The following is a 22157-nucleotide window of genomic DNA, read 5'->3' on the forward strand; positions in this document are numbered from 1 at the left end:
ACTAAGCCTAGGGAGGAATGGTGGTCACGTGGCTCTCGAGGGCGGTGCCCTCAGCTTTGAGATGGAGTTAGCGCTAATCACAGAAGGCTTTCTGGAGGAGGCGGGATTTTTATGGCGGTAGATCGTGGTTTTCTCTGAACAGCGAGGATGCCCTTAGCATTTTAGGTAACAGCTAGCTGCCGCGGTGAGCTTTTTGCCGGGGCACAGGCCCAGGGGGCGACGGAGTCAGGCCGAATTGGGGGACGGACCTAGGGGGCCGGTGTCCCGGGGTGAGGCTGGGTTTGGGTTCCTTGACCGTCCTTGCGCCGTCTTTGATGATTGGACGCATCGTGGCCGCTCCAGGCCAGGGCTGCGGGGCCCGGGGTGCTGGGTGCAGGCCTCGAGGTCCAAGGCGCCCTGGGAGCAGACAGCACCCGGCCGAAGATAAGGCCATTAGGCCTTGCTGGGCCAGCCGGGCGGTCCGCGCTCCCAACGCAGTTCCGCCGGGGTCCCGAAGCCCGGCTCGCAGGGGCGAAGCGCGCGCTCCCGGGGGGATCAGGGCTGCGGAGCCGGCGGCCTGCGCTGGGCTGCTGTGGCACGAGAGGGCCATCTGCCTGGGTGCGGAGAACTGCAGCGTCCGCGGTGCGAGGCGCGGCCCCTCCGGGCCCCCAGCCTGCGTCCCCTGCCCCGCGCGCACACACCTACTGACGCCCGCCCGCGCCCGCGGCCCGAGTCCCAGTGCCAGGCCCAGACCCAGACTAGGCGCGGGAGGCGGTGCAGGGATTAGTGGACCCCTCCCCCCAGCGCTCCCCTCGCCCCGCCCGAGGCAGCGAGGACCCCTGGGCCCGGGGGTGGTGAGGGAGCTTCGTCCCGGCGGTGCCCGGGCTGGGGACACGGCATCACTGGGCGGGGGCCGCACGGCGGCAGGCCGAGGTGCGGGCGCGCTGTCAGGCTGCTGCCCGGCTCGGGTGCGGGGGGTGGGCTCAGCGCGGGGGTCGCTTGGCCTCATCCCCCGGTCGAGGCTACGGCAGGGCAAGCAGTGCCCGGGCGGGTAACCCGACCCGACCCGGCTCCCGGTCGCCGCTCATCCCGCAAGGCCGGGCAGGGGGAGGGAGAGAAATGGGGGGGAGGGGGAAGGGAAAGGGTGGTGGGTGAGGGGCTGTGGGGACCGCTGGGCCGAGTCCCCGACCTGTCTGCGCTGCTCTAGGGCGGCTGCCTGTGTTGCCCGGGACGAGCCAGCCCCCTGCCTCGCGGGCGTCGGGCCTGCGGCAGAAGGGAGCCCTGAGGCTGCACAAGCTTGGCTCGGGGAGGCAGACCCGAGCTGCTGCCTCCATTTTGTTTCCTGCTCAGCTTGGTCTGTGGTGGTGGTGGTGTGGGTTTGGGGTGCGGCCGGGCAGGGGGTTCACCTGCGGCCGCGCCTGCTCGGGGCCTGAGGCCTCGAAGACCCCAGCCCAAGCCCCCAGGTGAGCCCCGCGGTAGGAGGGGGGTTGCCTTGGCTTCGGGCCGAGCCGAGCGGGCTGAGGGCAGGTGCCCAGTGGATGGGGAGACGGGCTGTAACCTAAGATGGAGGTCGGGACTGACGCGGGCCCGAGCGGGGCTGGCGGGGCGGTCGGACAGGCCTCAGCCGGGCCAGGTGCCGCCGGGGTTGGGGCTCGAGTTGGGTAGGGTGCAGGAGCCGTGTGCAGCTTGGGGCCGGCGCAGCGCCCCGAGGTAGGCTAGGGGATCTGAGTGCCACCCACGACGCCCGCAGGCCCAGACACTCCGGGGAGGCGCGCGAGGCCCCTGGGGAGCCTGCCTCAGGCCCCGCCCGGGCAGCCGGGCCGGCCCGTAGGCCCGGGCCGCGAGCGGGCGCGCAAGGGGAGGGGAGGGGGCGGCAGCGGCGGCTCCGCTGATTGGGCGGCGCGCTCGCGAGCCCGACTTCACCCGCCCTGAACCCCGAAGAGTGAGGCGAGGGAGCGCGCGCGCGGTGGGGGAAGGGGTGCGCGCGCACTCGGTGCCCCAGCCGCACGCGGGCCGGCGCGAGGCGCTGGGTCGCACGCGCCGCCGCGGGGGCGCGCGCGGTGGGGGTGTGAGGAGGAGGAGGCGGCGGCGGAATAGGCCGGGGCAGGTCGCGCTCGCTGCCTTCTCCCCTGAAGAGAGACGCGGGGGGAGGGGGGTGCGGCGAGCGGCTCCGCTCTCTCCCCAAGGCTCCGCTCGCGCCCCAGTGTAATGAGGGTCACCCCCTCCCCCCAGCCGGCCCGGGAGGGGGCGCGGGGCACGGTAACTAGTGCGCTGGGGTGGGTGGCGGGCAGGCGCGAGGAGGAGGGAGGAGGTGGCCGGGCGGGGAAGATGGTGGTGGCCGTGAGGTGAGGGGTGCGGGGGAGGGCCGGGCGCGGTGTTGGTGGCCCGCGGCGTTGTAGCCGCGGGCCCCCCTCCCCCTCCATCACTACCAGCCGGGCTCAGGCCTAGCCGGCCGGGCCGCCGCGAACTTCCTCCCGGCGCGGCCCGTGCCCCGCCGGCCTCCCGCGCGCACCTCGGCCTCCACCTCCCCTCAGGTAGCCGGCTGGTGGGCGCGGGGCCGGCGGCCCTCCTGCAGCAAACTTTGCTTGCTGCTTAATATTGATGAGTGCGATCGGCTTGGCCAGGAGGTGCTGCCGCGGCTGCGGGAAGGAGCGCGGCCCGGGCAGGCGGCGGCGGCGGCGGCGTCGGCAGCAGCCATGTTTGTCAAGCTGTAGCAGCTGCTGCTGCCCTGACTCGGCTTCACCGGCTGCCTCCGTTTCTCTCCCCCTGCCGCGTCCTGGCCTCTGGGCCTTGCAGCCGTGGACCGAACAGTTCTGCAGTCTGGACGGCGAGGTTCGGGGTGCACTCGCTTTGGCCGAGTCGCCTGCGGCCTGGGCACGGCCGCTGCAAGGGCTTCAGCGCCGGCTGGGCGCAGGGTGCAGCGCTATTGTGACCGCTGCGCTCGAGCGAGCCAGGAAGGGGGGGGGGTAACGTTTTTGTGCAGCGTCCGGGACCCCCCTAGAACCCTACAGCCCCCTCCCTTTTGGAGATCCGGCCGCTGGACCCCCCCTCAGCGGGGGATAGGGAGGACGATTCCTGTTTGAGATTTAGGAATTTCTACTGCCAAAGGGATTTTAATTTTAGTTCAGCCCAACTGTCCACCAGTCTGCAGTGCAGGAAAAAGGGACGGGCTGTTTGCATGTGGCAAGATCTGCCCAGCTCCGGGAAGATGGAGTTTGCGGAGGCTCACCGAGGCCATTTTTCCATCGTCAGCTGGGGAACTTTTTCCGCCCATGGAAGTGCAGCAGAAAGGCATCGAGGCCACTAGGCCTTGAGAAGTGGCTGCCATTTTGAAGATCAGAATCAAATGGCCTGTAAACTCCGATTAATTGCTGTTTTTGGATTCCAGGTTGATGCTGGCGCAGGATGGATCAGACCTGTGAACTATCTAGAAGAAATTGTCTGCTGCCCTTTTCCAATCCAGTGAATTTAGATGCCCCTGAAGACAAGGACAGCCCTTTCGGTAATGGTCAATCCAATTTTTCTGAGCCACTTAATGGGTGTACTATGCAGTTCTCGACTGCCAGTGGAACATCCCAAAATGCTTATGGACAAGATTCTCCATCTTGTTACATTCCACTGCGGAGACTACAGGATTTGGCCTCCATGATCAATGTAGAGTATGTAAATGGGTCTGCTGATGGATCAGAATCCTTTCAAGACCCTGAAAAAAGTGATTCAAGAGCTCAGTCGCCAGTTGTTTGCACTTCCTTGAGTCCTGGTGGTCCAACAGCACTTGCTATGAAACAGGAACCCTCTTGTAATAACTCCCCTGAACTCCAGGTAAAAGTAACAAAGACTATCAAGAATGGCTTTCTGCACTTTGAGAATTTTACTTGTGTGGACGATGCAGATGTAGATTCTGAAATGGACCCAGAACAGCCAGTCACAGAGGATGAGAGTGTAGAGGAAATCTTTGAGGAAACTCAGACCAATGCCACCTGCAATTATGAGCCTAAATCAGAGAATGGTGTAGACGTGGCCATGGGAAATGAACAAGACAGCACATCAGAGAGTAGACACGGTGCAGTCAAATCGCCATTCTTGCCATTAGCTCCTCAAACTGAAACACAGAAAAATAAGCAAAGAAATGAAGTGGACGGCAGCAATGAAAAAGCAGCCCTTCTCCCAGCCCCCTTTTCACTAGGAGATACAAACGTTACCATAGAAGAACAATTAAACTCAATAAATTTATCTTTTCAGGATGATCCAGACTCCAGTACCAGTACATTAGGAAACATGCTAGAATTACCTGGAACTTCATCATCATCTACTTCACAGGAATTGCCATTTGTAAGCAGTTTTTGGTACAACTTAAATATATACATAAATGTATATATACAGGCAACTTAAAGGGAAATGTAACTAATTGGTTTTTGGTTGCTTATCAGTTCACAGCTGAGAGCCTATTGCTAATGATAGGCTTTTTGGGGAAATTTTACTTTGATTTTTAAATTTATCTGTTGTAAGAGTTTGGTTCTTTTCAGATTTTTCTGGGTTAGGTTTTCATCAAGGATTGCCTAAGCGTTAAAACTTCAAGGGCATTTGATTGAGTTCAGATTTTATTTTTCAAATGGAGGTATACATTTGTTTAGGTTTTTTTTTGTTCTTGTTTTTTTCTTTAAATGCTTTGGCTTGCTGGTATCATGAGCACAGGAGAACCAATTAATTTCCTGGAGTCCTTTTTTTAACACAAGACATGGCTTATTTTTTTAGTTGATGGGGTGACTCTTGCTTCAGTTTGGAGTGCATTTTGGGTACAAATTGAAAGTAGCTAAGATGAGGAGACCTTCTTGAACATCAGTCAAAATTTAAATTAGGCCAGTTTTTCTGAACTACCTGTTGTAAAGGTATAGCATCCTATGCTTTAGATAAATGCCACCATCAGAGCCTTGAGCTTTTTTGAGCCTTTTCTGGATTTTAGTTTCAAAGCTTATGTATGTATACGCAGGTGTGGTATGTGTACGTGTGAAGAAATAGAAGAACTAATTTGAGTTGTTACTTGGTAGTGCTGTGTACTATAAATGATAAAGGTCCTTTTTTGAAATTTTGTAGAATTTCTTGATGAGTTAGCAGAATGAACAGTTGACTTCTTTCAGTCTCAGTTTCATCATGTTTTTTTTTAAGATTTTATTTATTTATTTGACAGAGATCACAAGTAGAGACAGGCAGAGAAAGAGAGAGAGGAGGAAGCAGGCTCCCTGCTGAGCAGAGAGCCCGAAGTGGGGCTCTGATCCCTGATCCTGGGATCTATGACCTGAGCCGAAGGCAGAGGCTTTACCCACTGAGCCACCCAGGTGCCCCGAGTTTCATCATCTTTAAAATCAAACTTCTTAGTTGTTAAAAGATAGCCCTCAGTTTTAAATACTTGATTCTAATTTTGTTTTCTTCTCAGATTAATTGTTAGGTCATCTGTAATGTCACCACAGAGGATCTTCCTGTGATCTGAATCTTTAAAGATTTAATCAGAAAAAATTTTATGGGGTGGTCATTTTGGGTGCATTAAACATTCACTTTATCATAGAGCCTTGATAGCCTTGATGTTCTTTAAAGTCACGAGAATGTGGGTGTGTCACTTTTGTTTGTTGATTCATTTATGACATATGCTTTAGTACTTCTTGGTTTCTTAACTTGGCAGTTGCAGATTAAAAAAATTTGTTTTGGTAGTTATCTTTTCTGTTTTGTTTTGTTTTTTGTTTTGTTTTGGTAGTTATCTTGAGTCTCTATTGTCCTAGGTATTTTTTAGGGTTGATAGGCTGTATTGGCAACCTATTGGCAGCTTAGACAAACCCTTTTCCTTGGGTTCATGTTGAAATTATTTTGTGTGTATAGTTTTGCCTTTGTGTTTACATAAAACCCTAGATCTGACAGTAGAAATAGATAATTCTCTAGAAGCATATATATAGAAATATATATCTGTTGTTTCTCATCAAAAGAGATGTCAGTGGAGTATTGGCTTATTTATAAACAGTTGAAAATATTGGAGCCTGTAGACAATACGTTAGGTATCTAAACTGGGAGTTAGAAAACTTGTATAAGTAGAATTTTTTTTTTTTCCTGGCAGGAAGTCTAAATTGCTTAAAGACTTTATGGGCTTGAAGAGGCAAGTAACCTGTTTATTTTAGGCCTTCGGTTTAAGGTTGTGGATGCAATCTGTAGCTTTGATTTTTGCCTTTGATATTTTTTAACTGAAGATTTGAAAAAGTCAGATCAATCTGAGAATGCAGATTCAGCTGAACAAAATAGCTTGGGAAAGGTGTAATTAAAAATAATTCTATATGGTCACACACTTAATACATACAGACCATTCACAGTTGATACATTGCTACAGCAGGTATAGATTTATGCTCAGGGCTAGAAATTTTATTTTATTTTTTTTTAAGATTTATTGTATTTTTAAAAAATATTTATTTATTTGACAGATAGAGATCACAAGTAGGCAGAGAGGCAGGCAGAAAGAGCGAGGAGGAAGCAGGCTCCCTGCTGAGCAGAGAGCCTGGTGTGGGGGCTCCATTCCAGGACCCTGAGATGACGACCCGAACCGAAGGCAGAGGCTTTAACCCCCTGAGCCACCCAGGTGCCCCATATTGGTTGTTCTTATTTTATTTATTTATTTATTTATTTTTTTTTTGGAGAGAGCGCATAAGTGAGCACAAGTGAGCTCACGGGCAGAGAGGCAGAGGAAGAGGGAGAGAAATCCTAAGCAGACCCATCACTGAGCAGGGAGCCCAACTCAGGGCTTGATCTCAGGACCTGAGATCATGAGCTGAGCTGAAATCAAGAGAGTCACTCAACTGACGGAGCCACCCAGGCTCCTCAGGGCTGGAAATTTTAGAAAATCATTAGCAAATGCTATTTGTCCTTTTGTTCTGTCTGATATTATGATAGAATAAGATTCTCTTACGGAACAGTAAGAATAGTTACTAGGATTATATACTCCCTGTCTTGAATTAAAGAAAGACACATGATTCAAGATTATATTGTCTGTTGTTTGGTATATCTAGCTATAAGCAGACTGTTTGTGTCCTGTCATAAGTAAGCAGCCTCATCAGTTTCTCCTTATGTGCTTTTTTTTTTTTTTTTTTTTTTGAAGATTTTATTTATTTATTTGAGAGAGCACGAGTAGGAGGGAGGGGCAGAGGGAGATGTAGACTACCTGCTGAGCAGGGACCCTGACTTGGATCTCTATGCCAGGACTCCAGGATCATGACCTGACTGGAAGGCAGACACATAACCACCTGAGCCACCCAGGCTCCCCCCTTATGTGCTTTTGAGTTACTTTGTCTGATTATAGTGATGTGAAATGATTGTCATAGTTAATCGTCCTGACTGGATGCTTTTGTATTTGATTGGGTGTACAATGCTTCATGATATGTAGGTGCTTGATAAAATATTGAAGGAAAGTTGGTCCCAGAGCTGCAAGTTTAAACAGGCAGTAACTTACAGCTTATTAAGTGCTTTGGTCTATATTGTCTCACTGGGTCTTCATAGCCTTGTAAAAAGGGAGGTCATAAATGACATAGGTCTTCCTTCAAGGCACTTGAGATTATTAGAGACAAGACTAAAACCCTTGAAATCAGAATTATCTCAGTACTCTTGGTTTTTCTGTAGTGACTTCTGATTGTCTCTGACACTCTTCCTGGGCCTGGTTTACTCACTAGGCTGATTTGTAGCAGTTGTTTGTTTTCTACTCTTACCTTAGATATTTTATAGAGATTTTATACTATGGTGGTATCCATGAATTTAGGGATAGTCAAAACTCTTAGGATGTAGCTAGCTCAGGCTCGTCTGATGTATATATTATACTCTATTTAAAGAAGATCTCTAAAAATGAATCCACTTAAAATGGGGACAACCATTTCATAATGAGAAAATGGTTTACTTAGGATTTTATATTGAAAAGTGAAATTAAGAATTATGAAAGTAAATTTTTTTTAAGATTTATCTATTTGACAGAGAGAGAGAGCACAAGTAGGCAGAGCAGCAGGCAGAAGGAGAGGGAGAAGCAGATTCTCCGCTGAGCAGGGAGCCTGATGTGGGTCTTGATCCTAGGACCCCAGAATCATGACCTGAGACAAAGGCAGCTGCTTAACCGACTGAGCCACCCTGGTGTGCCGAAAATAAATTTTTAGACCTCTATCAAAACTTTGGTTTTGATGGCAGCTGTTTATTATAAGACAAGAATCAAATAGATTAAAAGAAATATTGTCCAGTGAAATTGTGAAATAGGGAGATGATATTCTTTATTTTGTTTTACTCTCATCATGATCATAAAGAGGGTAAATTTTTGTAAAATAGTTAAGGACTTAATCAGTTTTAGTAAGGTTCTCTTTTAGAAATGTAGGCTCTGGAAAATTGCAAGCATGTACCAAAGAAGAGGGAATGGTAGAAATTCCCATGTACATACCCAGTTTAAAAAATAACTGATATTTTATCAATCTTGTTTTATCTTCCCTCTGTTGCTGTTCACTTATACTTCTTAATCCTTTGATGTTTATCATGTCACTCTTTGAAGCTCCTGTCCTATTATTGTCAGCTGTCATTTATTTAGTGGTTGACCTGGATTATCCTTTCCTTGCCTGTAATCAAAATGGTTTTTCTTTATTTACGTTGACTTTAAGAAACACAGCATCTTGGGGTGCCTTAATCTTAAGAAAAAAACAGCATCTTTTCGCCAGATTTCTTTGCAGTTTTAATTGTAACTGGTAGTATAATATTCGTTCTTTGATTAGGTGGAGATAGACACTACATTGTCCATAGAAAGGTATTTGAATGGAGACTTTATTTATTTAAGGATTTTTAAATTTATTTGACAGAGAGATACAGTGAGATAGGGAACACAAGCAGCGGGGTGGGAGAGGGATAAGCAGGCTTCCCACTGAGCAGGAAGCCCAGTATAGGACTGGATCCCAGACCCTGGGATCATGACCTGAGCTGAAGGCAGACACTCAATGACTGAGCCACCAGGTGTCCCTGTTTTTTATCTTTTAAAATATTTTATTTATTTATTTGAGAGAGAGAGAGAGAGTGAGGGCACAAGCAGGGGGCAGAGGGAAAGAGCCTGCAGCGAGGCTTGATCCCAGGACCCTGGGATCATGACCTGAGCTGAGGGCAGACACTCAACGACTGAGCCACCCAGACTCCCCTGGAGATTAAAAAAAGTTTATTTATTAGACAGCAAGCACACACCTGCTCGTGCAGGTGGGGAGAGGGACAGTGAAGGGGAGAGAGAGAGAATCTCAAGTAGACTCCACTCTGTGCTTAGAGGAGCCTGACTTGTGGCTGGATCTCATGACCCTGAAATCATGACCTGAGCTGATACCAAGAGTGGGATGCATAACTGACTGGGCCATCCCGTCGCCCCTGAATGGAGACGTTTTTGCCATTTAAAAATAGATATTTTTGGGGTATCTGAGTGGCTCAGTCATTAAGCATCTGCCTTCGGCTCAGGTCACGATTCCAGGTTCTGGATTTGAGCTCTTCTTTGGGCTTCCTGCTCAACAGGAAGCCTGCTTCTCCCTCTCCCACTCCCCCAACTTGTGTTCCCTCTCTCAGTGTCTCTCTGTCAAATAAATAATAAAATCTTTAAAAAAAATAGATATTTTGTGGGCACCTGCTTCAGTTGGTTAAGTGTCTGCTTTTGGCTCAGGTCATAATGCTAGGGTCCTGGGATAGAGCCTCATGTCAGGCTTCCTGGTCAGCGGGAAGCCTGCTTCTTCCTCTCTTCCCCACTCATGCTCTCTCTCAATATGTCTGTCTTTATCTCTCTCTCTCTCATATAAATAAATGAAATCCTTTAAAAATACATAAAAAGAGGTATTTTGGTGTTGTAACAATCCCCTACTTACAATCTTGGGGATTCATAAAGTACTCAAAAATCACCCACTATACTGAGTTGTGTGTTGTGGATGATTAAGAGGTTAAAGAGTTGAGTGGAAAGATGAGAGAAACCTAGAGTCGTCAAGGCTTCAGGGAAGAAGTAGAACTTAAATTGGTCTTGGTTGGGTTTGGTTAGGTTTAGAAATGTATTTTGGATGTGGAGAATTAAATGAATATAATATTTTCAAGGGGTATTTGTTGGGGTTGGGTGGGTAGCATGGATGTAGTCAGGTAATAGGGCCTAGAAATCTCGACTGTGACATTTACTGTTAAAGTGATAGGATTGGGAGCCAGCAAGGGATTTTAGCTGAGAAGTGATAATGAAGTCTGTGTTTGGAAAACAGGCTGGGGAAGAGTAGAAGCAGCGTTAGGATGCAGGAGTCTGTTGCAGTTGTAATTAAAATTTAGACTTGGGCAGAATCAGCAGTAGAAAGAAAGTGGGGAGGGATAGTCCAAAAGATTATTTCAGAGGAGTTAAAAATGGGCAGTCCTTTTGGGTGGCCTGGATTGGAGGCAAAATTGGAGTCTCCATTTGAGGAAAGAAGGAGAGGTGAGTGCAGATAATATGTAAGGCTTTTGTTGGTGCCTGAGACAATGATTCCTTAGGGATTCTCTTCCTCTGCTCTCATCATTGCAGCAATTCTCTACTTTTTCCTTTCCTGTCTCAGAAGAAAATAGATACTATCTCCATGCCTCTCAGGTTCTACTCACTCCCGCCTTGCTGGAGGACCCTATGTTACTCATTATTCTTTTCTCTTTTCCTCTGGAGTCTTTATTCTCTTTCTCTTTTTTAAAGATTTTATTTATTCATTTGGCAGAGAGATACACAGTGAGAGAGGGAACATAGCAGGGGGAGTGAGAGAGGGAGAAGCAGAGTTCCGGTGAGTACGGAGCCCAGTGTGGGGCTCGAAGGTGGGCTTGTTCCCAGGACCCGGGGATTGTGACCTGAGCCTAAGGCAGACCCTTAACTACTGAGTCACCCAGGTGCCCCTACCTAATATATCGCTTTTTCTGCCTAAAAATGAGATGACATCTTCCTATTCTAAAGGAAAAATGTGTGTATCCTATAATCCCTCCAGTGATCTTTCCCCTTTGTGGTGAATTTCTTTAAAGAGTTATCTACTTTGTTTATCTCTCTTTAATGCTCTGTGAATTGGCTTTTATGTATATCCTCCTGTCTGCTATATCTATTCTTCTCTAAGTCACAGGTGACACTTCAATACTATACCAGACTTGGCAGCATTTGACTACCACTCCTTTAAACTGTCCTTTGACTGCTTGCTCTCTTTTCTTCCTCTTTCATTTTCCAGTCTCCTACACTTAACATGTATTCACTTTACTGCTACTCTGCTGTGTGAAAATGCTCTTGACCTGACTTCTGAGCTTCAGACTAAGAAATTCTAGTTACTATAACCCACCTTCTCTTTCACCTGTATCATACTCCCGTTCAAACCTGTCCCTTATATTGCCAGACATGCATTTTCTTCTCTGTTAATGATGGCATCATCCTCCTGTTCATTTCAAGGGTGGAACTTTGGGGTAACTTATTCACTACATTTGAGTGCTTCCTCTATGCTAGGGGCTGCTAGTATTAAAAAAAAAAAAGGGAAGACATAGTCTTTTTTTTTTTTTTTTAAGATTTTATTTATTTATTTGACAGATCACAAGTAGGCAGAGAGGCAGGCAGAGAGAGGGGGGGAAATAGGCTCCCTGCCGAGCAGAGAGCCCAGTGCAGGACTTGATCCCAGGACCCCGAGACCACGACCCGAGCCGAAGGCAGAGGCTAAACCTGAGCCACCCAGGCACCCCCGTAGTCTGTGTTTTTAGGGAACTGTACTGTTTAAGGAAGACAAATGTGAACAGTGACAATACAGAATACTAAGTGGTCTAATAGGTGTTAGTGATACAGCAGTGTGGCATGTCTGGAGTAATCAGGAAGAACTTCACAGAGGGGTTATATGTAACTGAGCAGAGACATGACGGTAAGAAAGAAGGAATAATATATACAAATGCCAGGAAATTCTTTGATAGGAATCTGTGGAGGAGTGGGTTTGTCAGGAGACAGAGTGTAAAGATCCTTAAAGTGAACTTTTTTTAAAAAAAATATTTTACGTATTTATTTGACAGATCACAAGCAGGCAGAGAGAGAGAGGGAAGCAGGCTCCCTGCTGAGCAGAGAGCCCGATGCGGGGCTCGATCCCAGGACCCTGAGATCATGACCTGAGCCGAAGGCAGAGGCTTAACTCACTGAGCCACCCAGGAGCCCCAAAGTGAACTTTTTTTTAAAGTTTTTTTTTTTTTTTTAAATTTAAAAAAAAATTTCTTTATTTATTTGACAGAGATCACAAGTAGGTAGAGAGGCAGGCAGAGAGAGGGGGGCGGAAGCAGGCTCCCCGCTGAGCAGAGAGCCTGATGTGGGGCTCCATCCTAGGACCCCGGAATCATGACCTGAGCTGAAGGCAGAGGCTTTAACCCACTGAGCCACCCAGGCGCCCGTAAAGTTTTTTTTTTTTTTTTTAAGCTTTTTTAAAGATTTATTTATTTGAGAGAGAGAGTATGCTTGCCAGTGTGTACACGCTCACGTGAGTTGGGGGAGGGGCAAAGGAAGAGGGACAGGCAGACTCCCTGCTGAACCGTGAGCCTGACCTGGGGCTTGATCTCAGAACTCTGAGATCATAACCTGAGCGGAAGTCAGGTGCTTGACTGACTGAGGTACCCAGGCATTACTTTTTTACAATTAATTTTAGATTTAAGTGGTCTCTACACCCAACGTGGGGCTTGAACTCCCGACTGCAAGATCAAGAGTTGCTCGCTCTTCTGACTAAGCCTGCCAGGTGCCCTATTATGGGATTTCTAACTTATACAAATTCTCCATTTTTCATTTCTTCATTTCCATTCTAGGGTGAGGCTTTACCGCCCATCTTCGTATAGTTTTTCTTTCCAGTCTCTCTTACCCAAATCTTACCTTTGACTTTGAAGATAAGAAATCCTAGGTCCCTGGTTAAAGTTTGACGTTCAGCGAATACCTCACTTTTTTCTCCGATTTGCCTAACATATAATTAGGCTCATGGACCCTTTCCTGACTTTGTGAAATCTCATATGCTATACCCAGGGTGTCCTGGGTTTAGCCAGTCTGCGCTATTAATGGTGATTTGCTTTACACTTACCCATGGCTCCTGCCTTTATCTTCCTGGTCTGATTCATCTTTGCATGTTAACAGTATGTAACATGGTGCTTTCTTTGTAGTGACTCAGTTAAAGAGTGGATCGTACAGTGGTACAAGCTGGGAGGGGAGTAAATTTTAGTAGGAAGGTGATGAGTGGACTCTGTGTACCAAATTTCAGAATTTAAGAGTTGGTTTATTTTTGTTTTGTTGTTGTTTTTTTTTGTTTTGTTTTGTTTTGTTTAAAGATTTTATTTATTTATTTGACAGAGAGATCACAAGCAGGCAGAGAGGCAGGCAGAGAGAGAGAGAGAGGAGGAAGCAGGCTCCCTGCTGAGCAGAGAGCCCGATGCGGGGCTCGATCCCAGGACCCTGAGATCATGACCTGAGCCGAAGGCAGCGGCTTAACCCACTGAGCCACCCAGGCGCCCCTGTTTTTTGTTTTTTTTTTTTTACTTCATCTCCTCATGCACTCAATTTTGAAGGCCTTTGAATTTGAGCTCCATAATATCTGGTATCTAATATCATTCATTTTTCTCACTGTTCTTAGAGTCTTTGAATTGTGGTTGTTAAATCATATTGGTTTTGTTGAACAGATATCTGAGTGTGTATTGTGCTTCCTGTTTAGTTGGAGAAGTCCCTTTAGTCTCCGAGGTGCAGTTGCTAATCTCTAAATTGGGGCTAGTCCCTTATTTACAGGGTTGTTTGAGAGTGTGCAACAAAGTAATTTATGTGAAGCAGCTTGATGGTGTTGGTTCTGAAGTAGGTGCTCAGTAAATGATGCCTTTATTATTATATGCCAAGAACTAAAAACATATTTGGAAGAGTTAGTCATGAATTTTGAGAAATATATCTCTGCATTTTTGCTTTCTTCTCTGTTCTTCCAAATACTTCTGCTTTAACTTGCTAAATTAAGGACATTAATCTGTTTGTGTTTAATAATCAGAATTTTACCCATTTTTGCTTGGGAACCAGAATTTGATGTGCAGTAGGATCAGGATCTTTCTGTACTCCATCTGTTAAGTGTTATAACTTCATTACGTTATTGCATTTTTGCTGGTTGTCCTTTGTCATTGCTGTGTATATAAATGTTGAATCTCTATCCTCTGGTTTTCACGGGAATCCATTGAAAAGAAGATCCCATCTCTTTTGCGGTGGTAGGTTTGATTTTCATTGAATGATTGATTGTTTCTTTAACTTTTTTAATGTCTCAAGTGTAGCCTTTTGAAGAAATTTAGCGTTTAGTTAGAAAAGTAATAAATAGGGGAATGTGGGTGGCTTAGTCGATTTAACGTCTGACTCTTGATCTCAGTTCAGGTTTTTATCTCAGGGTCTTGAGTTCAAACCCCATGTTGGGCTCCACACTGGGTGTGGAGCCTACTTTAAAAAAAGGGTGGCGCCTGGGTGGCTCAGTGGGTTGGGCCTCTGCCTTCGGCTCAGGTCATGATCTCAGGATCCTGGGATGGAGCCCCCAGTTGAGCTATCTGCTCAGCGGGGAGCCTACTTCCTCCTCTCTCTCTGCCTGCCTGCTTGTGATCTCTCTCTCTCCCTCTCTCTCTGTCAAAGCAGATAAATAAAATCTTTACGGAAAAAAAAAAAGGAAAAGAAAGGTAATAAGATAGAATGGATTGTGGTAAAAAAAAAAGTCAAACTTAAAAATGGAATGTAAAAGTCTCTTTGTATCACCCCTCATATTCCTTATTTGCACTCGATGTCCCATTAGAATTTTCTTTATATATGTACCTTTTAAAAATGTTTTGGTAATGTAAGTGGCCTGAATATGTATTACTCAATACCTTTGTTAATATGTTAAGGGTATTTTTTTTTTTTAAGATTTTATTTATTTATTTGACAGAGAGAGAGAGAGAGAGAGAGAGATGACAAGTAGGCAGAGCAGCAGGCAGAGAGAGGAGGGGAAGCAGGTTTCCTGCTGAGCAGAGGGGCTCGATCCCAGGACCCTAAGATCATGATCTGAGCTGAAGACAGAGGCCCAACCCACTGAGCCACCCAGGCGCCCCTATTATTGAAATTTTTGCTGAGATAAATGTAGGTTCACAATTTTAAGAAATAATATAAAGCGATTTCTTAGATATTTCGCCTGGTTTTGCAATGCTAATGTTTTGTGAAGACGTCTAATATTATAATGAGGATATTGATGTTGTTGTAATCCACCAATCTTGTTCAGGTGTCCTAGTTTTTGTTTTTCATGTTACTGTTTTTTTTTTTTCCCAAAAGGAAGTTCCGTATTTCTAAAAAGACCTGTACCAGATGTCTCGTTATACCTGTCCTCATTATATGTAATGTATAACATATACTATATATATATATTAAGTTTTCTACATTTTTCTCACCTGTATAGGTTCATATATGTACCACCACAGTCAAGATACTGAATAGTTTTAACACCACAGGATCTCTCCTCTGGCCCATTTGTATCATAACCATCTCCTTTCTTGAAGCTCCTTTTCCAGCCTTTGCTAACTACTAAATCTGTCCTTTGTAAGATTTTGTTATTTCAAAAATGTTACATAAATGGTATCATACAGGATATAGTTTTTGGGATTGGGTTTTTTCACTTATATATGTAAGTCCCTGGAGGTTCATTAATTTAAGTGTATCAGTATTTTATTCCTTTTTATTACTAAGTAGGATTCCACAGATCTTGGATATACCACAGTTTAACCATGGACCTGTTAAAGGACATCTGGCTTTATTCCAGCTTTTGGCTTTTAGAAGTAAAAGTGCTGTGAACATTTGTATACAGGTTTTTGTGTAAACATAAGTTTTCATTTTTCTGGGATAAATTTATGCCCCAGAGTTAGATTGTTGAATTGTATGGTAGTGACATGTTTAGTTTTTTAAGAAGCTGTCAAGTTGATATCTAGAGTGACTGTATCATCTACATTCTCACCAGCACTGTATGAGTGATGCAGTTCTCTGCATCATTGTTACCATTTGTTGTCATTATTATTATTTTTTTCTTTTTAAGATTTTTTTTCTTTATTTGGCAGAGAGAGAGACACAGTGAGAGAGAGAACCAAGCAGGGGGAGTGGGAGAGGGAGCAGCAGGCTTCCAGTCGAGCAGGGTTTCTGATGCAGGGCTTGGTCCCAAGACCCTGGGATTATGATCTAAGCCAAAAGTAGATGCTTAATGACTGAGCCACTCATGCGCCCCTTCTTTTTGTTTTTTTTTTTTTTTTTTTTTTTAAGATTTTTATTTATTTGAGCGAGAGGGAATATAAGAAGGCGGGAGTGGGAGAAGGAGAAGCAGGCCTCCCACCGAGCAGGGAGCCGATGTTGGGCTCCATCCCAGGATGCTGGTGTCATCACCTGAGCCGAAGCAGGCGCTCAAAACTGAGCCAACCAGGCACCCCTCTTCTTTTTTTTTTTTTTTTTAAGATTTTATTTATTTATTTGACAGAGATCACAAGTAGGCAGAGAGGCAGGCAGAGAGAGGAGGAAGCAGGCTCCCTGCTGAGCAGAGAGCCCAATGCGGGACTCCAGGACCCGGGGATCATGACCTGAGCCAAAGGCAGAGGCTTAACCCACTGAGCCACAGAGGTGCCCTTCTTTTTGTTTTTTAAAATTTTTAAGTAATTTTTACATTTCCCATGGGACTTGAACTTAGAACCACAGAGATCAAGGAGTCACACTTTCTATCAACTGAGCCAGCCAGGCGCCCCTTTTTTCTTTTTCTCATTCATTCATTCCTTTCTAGTGTAATTAATACACAAGTGTTGTATTAGTGTCAGGGGTACAGTATAATGATTCAGCAGTTCCTTTTTTTTTTTTTTAAATTAAAGATTCTGCTTATTTCAAGAGAGGGCGAGTGTACAAGAGCCGGGGAAGAGGGGAAGGTCAGAAGGAGAAGGAGAGAGAATCTCAAGCAGATTCCATACTGAGTGCAGGGCACTAGGCAAGCTCCATCCAACCACCATGAGATCATGACCTGAGCTGAAATCAGGATTCTGACGATTAACTGATTGAGCCACCCAGGTGCCCCTAATAATTCAACAATTCCACACATTACTGCTCATTATAAGTGTACTCTTAATCTCCTTAATCCATTTTACCCATCCCCCCCCCAAATATTCCTTTTGGTAACCATCAGTTTGTTTTGTTTAAGAGTCTAGTCTTTTATCTCTTTTCTTTTGTTATGTTGTTTCTTAAATTCCTGGGATGCCTGGGTTGCTCAGGAAGTTAAGCATCTGAGTCTTGATTTTGGCTTAGGTCATTTCAGGGTTGTGAGATCAAGCCCAACATTGGGAGTGGAGCCTGCTTAAGATTCTCTCCCTCTTTCTCTCTGCCCCTCACCACCCCCTGTTGACATGCATGGGCGTGCTCTCTCTTAAAAAAAAAAAAAAAGATTAGAAATCTTGGGGTATTTGTCTTTCTTTGACTTATTTCACTTAGCATTATACCCTCCAGATCCATCCATGTTGCAAAAGGCAGATCTCATTCTTTTTTTTATGACTGATATTCCATTGTATGTATCTACATCATGGCTATTTGCAAATAATGTTACAGTAAGCATAGGGGTGCATATAGCTTTTTGAATTGTGTTTTCATATTCTTTAGGTAAATACCCAGTAGTGGAAGTACTGGGTCATTTGGTAATTCTAATTTTAATTTTTTTGAAGAACTTCCATAGTGTTTTCCACAGTGGCTGTACCAGTTTGCATTCCACCAGCAGTGCATGAGGGTTCCTTTTTCTCCATATCTTTGCCAACACTTGTTTCTTGTGTTTTTGGTTTTAGCCATTCTGACAGGTGTGAGATGATACCTAATTGTGGTTTTGATTTGTGTTTGTATGGTCACTATTTTTAGTTCAGCCATTTTGATAGTTATGTAATGATATCTCATTATGGTTTTAATTGGCATTTTCCTGATAGCTAATGATGTTGAACATCTTTTTGTGTGCTTATTTGCCATCTGTATATCCTCTGGTGAAATATGTTCATCTCTTTTGCCCATTTTCTAATTGGATTGTTTGATTTTGGTTTTTTTTTTTTTTACTGTTGCGTTTTGAGAGTTCTTGCTAGATGATCTATGTTCTTTGTAATGGTTATATACAAACCATAATTTTTAAGCATTGCTTCCACTTTGAGATAGAGAATGAACAAAGCCATACATAGTTGTGGTTTCCCTTTTATAAATTGAAACAGATTTTAGGGTTGCTTTTATTAGGCAAAATTACTTTATTAAGGTTTCTAAAGCTCTTTTCACATCTCCAGTAATGCTGTATAAAATACCATAATACTCTGGTAAAGATTGCTGGAAGGATAAAATCCATTTTAGAGTATGAACAATTGTATTTACACACTATAGTAAATGAAAAATAATAACTGGTTATATGATATTCCCTTACATACCAGGAAGAGTCTGAAGGTAGTCTTTCTTTGTAAATTATGAGGGTATATTACCCTTGTCATCTCTTAATTTCTCCTCATGGTGTAATTGGAGCTGCTGGGGATCCCTAGTGCAAGTAGGTGATGTAAAAGTTAATCTTTGTACTCAGTAAAAATAATAGACAATAGTGCCATGCTAATTGTCTTTGGAATTTTACCTCCAAAAGTATTTGTCTAACGTTGCCTTTGGTTCAGTTGACAGTGTATTGAATTTGTTTTTATAATTATATCAAGGAATAAGCACTCTACCTATGCTGTCACCTGTAAAGAATTACAGAGCAGTTGTTGAGAGGTAATAAAATTCTACATTTAACATGCTTTTCTATTTTTTAGATATTATTTATTTGAGAGAGAATGAGAGGGAACACTAGAGGGGAAAGGGTCAGAGGGAGAAGGAGACACCCCTGCTCTGGAGCAGGGAGCCTGATGCAGGACTGGATCCCGGGACTCCAGGATCATGACTCTGAGCCAAAGGCAGTCGCCCAACCAACTGAACCACCCAGGTGTCCCTTAAAATGCTTTTTTTTTCCCCACATAGTAGAGCTTTGGGCAGAAGTATTACAGTGCAGGTAATAAAGCCACTGAGATCAGTTCTTTGGTGAAGTAGATGTTAGAATTTTAAGTAAAGTCTTGATAGGTAATATCAGTGGAATTACTTTCTAGTAATAATTTCCTAATAATGTTTGTGGAATTATTTCCTGAGGATAAAATGCTGATAGTGGAATTATCTGTATTAGATTTTTTGTGTCTTGATGTATCTACTTCTGTATGGTTTTCCAAAAGGATTGAACTATTTTAATAGTATGTATGTATGTACATATGTATGTATTTAAAAAAGGATTTTTTTTTTTTCTTTTTTTTGAGACAGAAAGAGAGTGTGTGTGAGGGGTGGGGAGAGGGAGAAGCAGACTTGCCACTGAGCATGGAGCCCGATCTGGGGCTCCATCTCAGGACCCTGAGATGATGACCCTAGCTGAAGGGGCAGGTGCTCAATAGTCTGAGCCACCCAGGTGCCCCAGGGTTTTGTTTTGTTTTGCTTTGTTCTGTTTTGTTTTCTAAGATTTTATCTATTTGAGGTAAAGAGAGAGTGGGGGAGAAACAGACTCCCTGCTGATTGCAGAGCCTGAGATGGGGCTCAGTCTCAGGGCCCCAGGATCATGACCTAAGCCGAAGGCAGAGGCTTAACCGACTGAGCCACTCAGGTGTCCCTTGAAAACATAAATTCTTAGAGCTGTGGAGGGAATGTTTCCCTCTATATTAGTTATCTATTTTGTCTAACAAATTACCTTCAGATTTAACAGCCTAAAACAATAAACATTTATATCACAGAGGGTTAGGGAATCTTGGAGTGGCTTAGTTGGGTGGTTCTGGCTCAAGAGTCTATCATGAGATGACAGGTAAGATGTCAGCCTGGGCTATAGTCATCTGAAGGCTGTAGGTAGGATCCCTGTCCAAGATGGCTCATATGGCTGCTGGCTGACTGTTAGTAGGCCTCAGTTCCTTGCCAGGTGAGGCTCTCCATAGGGGTGCTCACAATTATGTAGTGGCTTCCTCCAGGGTGAGTGATCCGAGAGAGACCAAGCAGGAAGATTTGAAGAGATATAATGTGGGAGGGGAATACCATGGGTTGAATGTGAATACCAAAGTGTGGGATTCATTGGGTACCACGTAGGAGGCTGGTGACCACACCTACCCAACAAGAAATGAATAGTTTTAAAGGAAAAGCTCTTAAGTATACAGAATTGACAGTGATTAATTACTTTTTACTTTTAAACTGAATTGAATTTTTGAATAGATGTGTAGCTCAAAAGCATAATATAAAATGGTAACCAGCGAAGTACCCTTGTACCTTGTTTTGTCTGCTCATTTAGCACCTTCAATTCCTGGGGCACCTTCCACCTTTTTTTTTATGATAGAGGTAACAGGTTATGTACATTTAACCTTTTTCACTTAAATAATTGTTGAAATCTTTATTTATTTTTGAAATGATAGAGGTAACAGGTTATGTACATTTAACCTTTTTCACTTAAATAATTGTTGAAATCTTTATTTATTTTTTTCAAGATTCTATTTTTAAATCAACTGAGCTTGGGTGGCTCAGTTTGATTAAGCGTCTGCCTTTGGCTTAGGTCATGATCCCAGGGTACTAGGGTAGAGCCCTTGCAGCCTGCTTCTCCCGCTCCTACTACTCCTGCTTGTGCTCTTTTGCACTTGCACTCTCTCTCTTTCTCTTTCAGATAACTAAATAAGTTCTTTAAAAATTATTTTTAAGTAAGTAATCGATATATGCAGAGTAGGGCTCGTACTTAGAACCCCGAGATCAAAAGCCAGCCAGGTGCCTCAAAAATCTTTCCATTTTATGACGTAGTTCTCTCATTCTTTTCTTTAAGATTGTATTTATTTATGAGAGAGACACAGGGAGAAAGAGCACAAGCGGGGAGGAGAGGGAGAAACAGGCTCTCTGCTGAGCAAGGAGCCCGTTGCAGGGCTTGATCCCCGAACTCTGGGATTATGACCTGAGCTGAAGGCAGATGCTTAACTGACTGAGCCACCCAGGAGCCCTAGTTCTCTAATTATTTTTTACACCTGGATACTATGCTATTGTATGAATATGGGCATTCGCTTTTTTTTTTTTAAGGATTTTATTTATTTATTTGACAGATTGAATCACAAGTAGGCAGAGAGGCAGGCAGAGACAGAGAGGAGGAAGCAGGCTTCCTGCCGAGCAGAGAGCCAGATGTGGGGCTCTATCCCAGGACCCTGGGATCCTGACCCGAGCCGAAGGCAGAGGCTTTAACCCACTGAGCCACCCAGGCACCCCATGCTTTTTTTTTCTTTTAAGATTTTACGTATTTTAGAGTGAGACAACACGAGTGTAGGGAGGGGTAAAGGGGGAGGGAGAGGGAGAGGAACAAGGAAACTGGTGAGCTCAGAGCCCTACGTGGGGCTTGATTCTGCAACCCTGAGATCATGACCTGAGTTGAAACCCAAGAGTCAATGCCCAACCAACTGTGCCACCCAGGCACCCCTGAATATGGGCATTTTTCAATTCATACATTTTTTTGCCGAAAGTGAACAACTATGCAAATAAGCGGGACCGCTATAGAATAAATGTCTACTCAAGAATTGGACTTGTGGGCCAAAGTTAAATACACATATAATTTTAAAAGATATTGCCACACTCCTTACTAAAAGAGTACTATATTTGTAGTCCAATCACCATTCTATCCATGTGCTGGTTTCAGTGAGATTCTTTAGTTTTGTTTTTGTTTTCTTGCGGTTAAATGCACATAGCATAATACTTAGCATCCTAACCATTTTTTAATTTATTGGTGTGTGAGGGGCAGAGGAAGAGAGAGAATTATTTTTTCTTTTTCTTTCCTTTTTTTTTTTTAAAGATTTTATTTATTTATTTGGCAGGGATGCCTGGGCTGCTCCATCAGTTGGGCAGGCTGCCTTCAGCTCCAGTCATGCTCCTGGGGTGCTGGGCTCCTTGCTCAGCGGGGAGCCTGCTTCTTCCTGACCTCTGCCTGCCACTTCCACTGCCTGTGCTCTCTCTCTCTTTCTCAAGTAAATAGATAAAATCTTTAAAACAAACAAAAAATATTTATTTATTTGACAGAGAGAGACACAGTGAGAAAGGGAACACAAGCAGGGGGAGTGGGAGAGGGAGAAGCAGGCTTCTCACC

General features: G+C 44.7%; 1 protein-coding gene across 7 annotated transcripts in view; it reads left to right on the forward strand.

Moving 5' to 3' along the window:
* Nucleotides 1–1327: 1327 nt before the first annotated feature.
* NSD1 (nuclear receptor binding SET domain protein 1) overlaps nucleotides 1328–22157 on the forward strand; it is a 147572-nt gene continuing 126742 nt past the window's right edge. Inside the window, exons 1-3 of one of the 7 annotated variants that reach the window (XM_032851910.1) lie at nucleotides 1331–1442; nucleotides 3368–3481; nucleotides 4222–4311. In XM_032851910.1, coding sequence (XP_032707801.1) covers nucleotides 3452–3481; nucleotides 4222–4311 — 120 coding nt within the window. In that variant the 5' untranslated portion in view covers nucleotides 1331–1442; nucleotides 3368–3451. Of the gene's footprint in view, nucleotides 1443–2037; nucleotides 2239–2494; nucleotides 2514–3367; nucleotides 4312–22157 lie in introns of those variants that run through there. The other 6 variants (XM_032851914.1, XM_032851913.1, XM_032851909.1 and 3 more) reach the window with 6 other exon arrangements.

The sequence above is a fragment of the Lontra canadensis genome, unplaced genomic scaffold (assembly GCF_010015895.1).
Source record: "Lontra canadensis isolate GAN:19392208 unplaced genomic scaffold, GSC_riverotter_1.0 scaffold5, whole genome shotgun sequence".
Lineage (NCBI taxonomy): Eukaryota > Metazoa > Chordata > Mammalia > Carnivora > Mustelidae > Lontra > Lontra canadensis.